Genomic DNA, 7,052 nt, shown 5'->3' with positions numbered 1-7,052 from the left:
TTCCTCCCTCCCTCCCTCCCTCCCTCCCTCTCTCTTTCTCCCTTTTCTTCTTTCTTTTTCTTTCTTTCTCTCTCCCTCCCCACCTCCATCCCTCCCTTTCCCCCTCCCTCTTCCTATCTCTCCCAAACTCAATGACCACCCACCAGATGCCAGTTCTGAGTGGTGCCCTAATAAGATGAGCTATCTGCTGCCCCCTACCCACCTCTATGCTGTCAGTACTTGGCAAGCTTTGGATTAAAAATGGTGCCCTGGAAAGAACTTCTGGGAGGCGAGGGAACTAGAATATGAATGAGGAGGCAAAGGAGGAGGAGAGGAAGCCAGGAGAGGCCACAGAGCCGCAGGAAAGGGCTGGAAAAGCAGGGGTTCTTCCCAGGAAAGGCTCCTGCTGGGCTGGACTGGGCCAGCACCCTGGGTTTTGGGCAATTCAGTCTCCTGGGAAAAGTCAGTAATTTGGTCCCCTAAGTGCTAATGAAAAGGAAAGTGGGTGCTGAAGGAAAACACACCAGAGAACCATGCCACGGAATGGTGTCACCGGTTACTGTTCCTGGATGATGAGCCGGCTTATTGCATCCGGAGGAAAATGCCCACTCTGGTGCAGTTTTGAGAACTGTTCCCAGAAGTTGTTCATCCATCCACTCACTTCCTTTGGCGAAGGGGAGGCCCTGGCTGCAGGGGTGGGGGAAGGTGCTCCCAGACCTTTGGACTGGTCTTGGTGAGGAAGGACCGGCTGGGGGGTCTCCCAACCATAGCTGAGCCCCGCCTCTAGGCGACGGCCCTGCCTTCTGTTCTTTTCCTCTCCCTGAACTGTCCCACACTGTGTCCCATTCAGGTCTTAAAACTAGGCACGGGATTTGGAGCTCAGTGACTCCTGCAGGGAGATCCTTCGTTCCTGCCCCACCTTGCATGAATGGTCCCTCCACCATCATCAGCGGGCCCAGAGGCCATTGCAGTGGCTCAGTGAGCTGTGAGATTGCAGCAGATGGCACAGGCTCTGGCGAAGGCGGCTGGCGGGAAGAAACCTTTGCCAACCCCTCGGAGCCTCTGTTTGGAGCTGGGGGCTGCAGGGGCCTCTCAGATCACCCGGGGCAGTGTGTCCAAAGGCAAGTCCTAGCCTCAAGTACTGGCAGGATCAGAGGGGACCCACCTTCTCCCAGGGCCTCAGCCAGGTCAAGACTGCTATGAGGACACCTGGGCACCCATGCCCTCCACTAGTCCCCTCGCCCCCTATAAAGGCATCAGAGGCAGGCCTTGTGTTTGTTCCTCAGGTGCAGCCTCACCTAACGTCCTTGCTGACCTCATGGCCTGGACGGCCCCTGTCTCAGTGCCACGTGGCCTCAGAAAGCTCCACCAGGACGCGAGCTTCAGCCTTTCCTTCCTGGTGCCGGGGCCAGGACCCTTCCTCCGGCTGCTCCCCAGCTGTGAGCCAGGAGCCGGTGGCCTCACCTGAGCTGGTCGTTGGTGTCCTGGAAGTGCTGCCGGGAGAAGATCACCGCCGGGCTGGAGTTGACAGGCAGGGCGAGGCGGTTATTGAGATACATGTCATTCAGCCAGTACTCAGACACCTGCGGGGGGAGCAGGGAAGGGGAGCCATTACCCACAAGGGCCACATACACCCCCTCCCAGAAGGGCACCTTGCCTGTGGAGTGCACTGATCCCAACCTGGCAGCCCTGCGGGCCAGTCGGGACACTTCACTGGATCATGCACTTCATTCATTCATTCATTCATTCATTCCACAAACATACGCTGCACCGTTATGTGCTAGGGTCATGTTTCGCACCCCACGAGCCTGCCCTTCAGCCTTGCCCTGTACTCTCTCCTCTCCCATCCCAGGTTCCCGTCCTGGTGTCTGGTGCTTCATCCATGTCCCCTGCCCTCCTAATGAGGGCCCATTCTTGCCTTTTACCCTCTCAGCTTCCCTGACCTCATCGCTATCTTCTACTGCCCCATCCCTGTCACCCATTGTTGCTCAAACTTGTGCCCCTCTGCCCCCATCCTCATCCCTGTCTGCCCCCCATCCCTTTCTCCTATCTGCCAGCCATACCTACTTCACATTCCACATCTTGTCTGTTCCTCACCCTTGCCCCTTGCCCTCCTCGTTTCTCCCCGATCCCTGTGCCTCATCTGCCCTGTCTTTGTCACCTACCTGTCTCTCACCCAAATCCCTCTGTCTCCAAGTCTGCCTCCTGCCCCATGGGTGCCTTGCCTGCCCCCCTCAACCCCCCACCCCACCCCCAGTCAGCCCTCTACCAGCAATGCTTACCCAGTTGGCAGTCTTCTCCTGCCGCTCCAGGAGCTTCTGCTGCAGGGTCTCACCCAGGCCACCAGGGGCCCCAAACTGCTGCACGATGGCCTGACTCCTCCGGAACTGCTCCCTGGGCACCAGGTGCTGCATGCACCGCAGGTAAGTGGCCAGGGTCTGCTGCAGGGGGGGCACTGGGAGTTTGGGCAACTCCTGGAAAAGAGGGTCACGGGTACTTGCTGTGCCTGCCATGTGTGGCCCAGGCCTGTCCAAGTTGATGCCTAGTGTCTGTCTCCATCTGCTACCATCCTTGCTCCCTATCCTGAGACTCGTCTGTCTCCAGGCTCAGCTCAGCAGAATTGTGACCTTGGGAGGTTCCTGTTTGCTCTCTCCCATACCTCAGCCCTGACCCCAAAGGAATAAAGTGCAGAGGAAAAGACCTTGATGTGATCCCGGACAGACCTGGACTCATCCCTGACCCTGCTGCTGACTCGCTGTTTGATCTTAAGCAAGTCACCCCTATCTCGGTGCCTCAGTTTCCTCCCCTGTCAGATGGTGTTAATAACCTCTATCTCTTATAGGATAAGAGATCATTGATGTGAAAGACCCGTCAACTCTAGTGAATGGGTCTAAGATGAAATAGCCCTGTAATTGATAGTGATTGCTGGTCATTCTTAATTTAGGAACTGTTCCCAGCTGAAGCTCTAGAATCCAATTGACTCTAATGGAGAGCTGTGGACAGGTGGAAGAGGGTGGGAGACATCGTTCATTGCTTGTCCTAATGACCAGAATTCTGCAAGATGTGTCCTGGGAAGGTGACTCATGCCCTGGGCTCCTTATTAAATCCCTCACAGTTATGAAACCCAGAGAGGGGGTTCCGCTCCTTGTGGGTAAAGGAGGGGGGTGAGGTGGAAGTCCTTCCTCTCCTAATCTTTCTCAGTCTCAGCTTCCTCATCCATAGGACATAAATGACAATTCCTACCTGAGAGGGGCCCGCAGAGAATGAAATGGAGAAGCATTTCATTAAATAGGCACATCATTAAATGTTACAATGTTACTGTCCTTATCCTTCCAGAGGAATTCCCAAGAGGAATCTCATAATCTCTGGGGACCCCCAAAGTGTGGAGGGAGTATGGGCCCCATGCTTCCCAGTTTACCACCTGTGTTCACCAGGGACCTCACATGTCATGGCTTAGCCTCACTGAAGGGGAGGAAACTCAGGCCCAGGGAGTGAATAGTCCCAGGTCATCCAGCAATTTCGTGGCAGAGCTGAGACCTGAAGTCAGTCTTCATCCCATATTCATTCTGCTCCTTCCTTGGCTGTTCTCTTCTGTCTCCCTTGCTCTCTTTTCTGCCCCCTTCCTTCCTCACTTAGCTGGTCACAATTGGAAACCAGGAATTTTCATATTATCGCTTAAATTTTACAAAGTTGGCTGCCTTCTTTCAGAGGTTTCTCCTCTCTAGGGTGGCGGGTGGTGACCTTCTGCCCCAGGCAGGCGGTGGAGTGAAGGGGCCTGTTGAAAGCGTTCCTCCACTCTGCTCTTCCTGCTGCACAGGCCGGAGTCCCCATGGCTGCCCAGGCAGATGGGACTGAGCATGCGCTGAGGAATGAATGGGGATCTCCACCTGCCTGGCCCTGTGTCTAGAGCTCACTGGCCTAGGGGGAGGAAGGAGGCTGCAGGTGCTCTGTGCTGTTGCTACCCGGGGACCTCGTGAGGACAGGTCTGGACAGCACTTCAGGTTATCTAGTCCACTCCAGAGAGCCAGGTGCAGGCCTCCCCCACCCCCCGCTGCTCTGGTTCCCTCTTCCTTCTATTGGGACCGTGGATCTGTGTGGTGGGTGAGTGGGTAAGTACCCACAGAAAGCCCAGCCTATTTGGTGGCCTCGCCAAGATGCCAGCATGTCTGACCCTAGCCCATGCTAAAAATAGGCCTCCCTTCCCTGAGCCCTGTCAGTGCCCTGGGACTCAGCCTGGGTTAGGGGGGAACTGGTGATGTGTAAAAGGAGCTGGGCAGGAAATCTCTGCTTGGATGTCTCAGCCCCTTGCGGCTCCTCCTAGAAGCTCATGGGCTTCTGGCTCACAGTGGGAACAGAGGCAGGGACTAGCACTAATGAGGGTCTTTGGACCCTGGGGTCTCAGGTCAATACACGTTTCCTGGACAGTTCATGTTGGCCAGGCCCTGGGCTGGACTCAGGCTCAGTGAGAGACAAGGCAGCCACAGTCCAACGGGAGGGACATGCCATGGAGCAGAAGCAGCAAAAGAGGTGTCGACAGCAGCCAACAGGACGATGTGGTGAGCCACTTCCCAGGGAGAAACCAGGAAGTTCTGATCAGGGTTTCAAATGAAGCAAGAGGGGTGGGGGTGGACAGGAGGGTGGAGAGGGGTGTAGTTGTCAAGGAGATGTCAAGAAGACAAGTGTGGCAGAGGGACACACATGTGTGACACTGTGGGGATCAGATGTGCTCTATCACTCTGGAGGTCAGTGGGATGGGAGGGAGGAGGCCTTCCCAGGGAGGGTATCTTGTCTCAAGTCAGTGGGGAAGATGGTGCCTACAGCTCCAGGGCTGAACTAGTGACATAGCCAGGGCTGGGATGTGGCACGGAAGTGGAACTTGGGGTGGGGGAAGTCCTGGGAGATAAAAGTATCTGGCCCAGGTCAAGGGCTTTCCCTGCACTGTGGGGCTAGGCTAGGGAGTGTGCCTATCAGCATTTCCGTTGATGCGGGAAGCCACCCACTGCCCATACTATCATGAGAGTGCATCAAGGAACTCGGAAGGCCGATGGACCTTGGTTGTCAGCAGGACTAATGCCAAGTACCATTGTTCTGTTGAGATAGTGGTGACTCGAAACAATTTCCTGACCTAATAGCCTCAAAGTAAATGTTTACTGAACCTGACTGATCTTTACTGATCTTTATTGATCTTAGAGACAGTCTATCTGCTACCTGTTTGCCGTGCTTTACTGAGGGTAAGATGTGTCTCTAAAACTGAGTAAGGCAGGTTTCCGTGTGCCTCTCCAAGAGGAAGAGTCTCCCCCTGACCCCCCATGCCTTCTAAATGCATATTTCTTGCCCAGTGTTTTCATTTGTGCGTCAGCCCCTTCTTCAGATCCTGAACCCCTGCTGCAAAAGGTTGTGGCACCTTGAAGCTGTTCCTAGAGCCGCCAAGCCCTCCAGACTCAGGCAGGGATGCAGCTGGGCCTCCTGCCCAGGAGAGGGGCGGGCTGGGGTCAGGCAAGTGCTGAGGTCAAATCCCATTCAGGACTATTCTGGAAGCCAAGGGCATGTGAGTGGGGAGAGTAGTGATAAGAGAGAGAGAGCTCCAAAAGTCACTCACAGTCTCCTCCTCACTGCTGAGAGTTTTTGCTGCCATCTTCTGGGGCGCTTTCTCCAGGATGGGCATCTTCGTGACTTCTGGCTGAGGAAACAGAGGTGCAGAGCTGTTGAAGCAGAGAGGCATCAACACAGCAGCCACATAGACCTGCTGGGCCTTTCCCCCCCCCCGCAGCCTGACACCCACCTGCACCCTGTGAGGAGGCCAGAGCTGGACAGTAGTGTGCACTGGTCTCACTGTTGGCCTGGCCCCAATCTCCTCACGTCCAGACCAACCACCATGCACAGTGTCCTCTCTGAGCCCCCAAATAAGAGAGGGCGGGGCGTGAAGTGAGCCTCCAGCTGCTACCTCCTCCATCAGACATCTGTCACCAGGCCCAACTGATTCCCCCAGGGCAGTGTGGGAGGGAGCAGGGCTGGGCTTGCCCACTCCTGATCCACAAGGGTATTGGCAGAGCATTTGCTTTGTTCTTGCATGGGGCCCAATAGCTGTATGCTTTGCAGATTAAAATCTCTCTTTCTCACTAGACTTCGTGTTTTTCCAGGGCGGCATGCTCAGTGCTTCATCTCTGGGACCTAGCAGGTGCATGAGTAGGATGCATGTTGGGGAGCTGAGTGAAATCAATGCCTGTGTGCACGAGTGCACACCTCAGTGAATGCAAAGCCCTGGCGCCATGGGGTGGGCTGTGCCAGTAGGTTCCCAGTGTAGGTGGCATAGGAGTGCTAAGGGGGTGGTGCAGGGAAGCTGGGCAGCCCCATCCCCTGGGGGCCACCTAATAGTCTGGAGATTAGTTTTGAAGGGGCAGCAGGAGGGAGCCAGACCAAGGTGGAGCAAAGGCCAGGTTTTAAGGCTAGTAGGACCCAACCTCTACCCTCAGAGATCCCTCTAAGCTAGTGGTTCTTAACCTTTGGGGGTCGAATGACCCTTTCACAGGGGTCGCCTAAGACCATTGGAAAACACATATATAATTACATATTGGTTTTGTGGTTAATCACTATGCTTTAATTATGTTCAATTTGTAACAATGAAATTGGGTGTCACCACAACATGAGGAACTGTATTAAAGGGTCACGGCATTAGGAAGGTTGAGAACCACTGTGCTAACATAAGCCTGTAGAGACCCCCATGCTTTCTACTCACCCATTCCCCCCAACTCCCTCAACACACCCTCCCCCCCAGGTTCAGTCCAGGTGGGGGCTGGGCATGGGCACAGTTAACCCGAGGACAGAGCATCCAGGAAGATGGATGACTCCGGTACAGGATGGAGGAGCCGGGGCGCCTGGAAGTTCCAGGCAGAGAATGTTGAGTCCTCAGAGCACTACAGCAGCCTGCTCCAGGCTAGGTGGTCCCCCACCCTCCAGCCCATGCATTTTAGGGGCGGCCCTGCCTACCCGGGAAGCAGCAGTATCCAGACAAGGGTCCACCCCCAGCACAGCAAGGTTCTGAGGGGCAACAGGGGAAGGGTGGTTTGGTCTCT

General features: G+C 55.4%; 1 protein-coding gene across 1 annotated transcript in view; it reads right to left on the bottom strand.

The window, feature by feature from the left end:
• Window positions 1–7,052, bottom strand: part of CHAT (choline O-acetyltransferase) — a 60,857-nt gene that overhangs the window by 51,555 nt on the left and 2,250 nt on the right. Inside the window, exons 2-4 of the mRNA XM_006757157.2 lie at window positions 5,579–5,659; window positions 2,262–2,453; window positions 1,444–1,562 (exon numbers count right to left, since the gene is read on the bottom strand). Of these exons, the coding sequence (XP_006757220.1) occupies window positions 1,444–1,562; window positions 2,262–2,453; window positions 5,579–5,659 (392 nt within the window). The remainder of the gene's footprint in view (window positions 1–1,443; window positions 1,563–2,261; window positions 2,454–5,578; window positions 5,660–7,052) is intronic.

This window comes from Myotis davidii, unplaced genomic scaffold (genome assembly GCF_000327345.1).
Source record: "Myotis davidii unplaced genomic scaffold, ASM32734v1 scaffold854, whole genome shotgun sequence".
NCBI classification, from domain to species: domain Eukaryota; kingdom Metazoa; phylum Chordata; class Mammalia; order Chiroptera; family Vespertilionidae; genus Myotis; species Myotis davidii.
The sequence above is the reverse complement of the archived record's forward strand: the minus strand, read 5'-3'. Positions and strand labels throughout refer to the sequence as shown.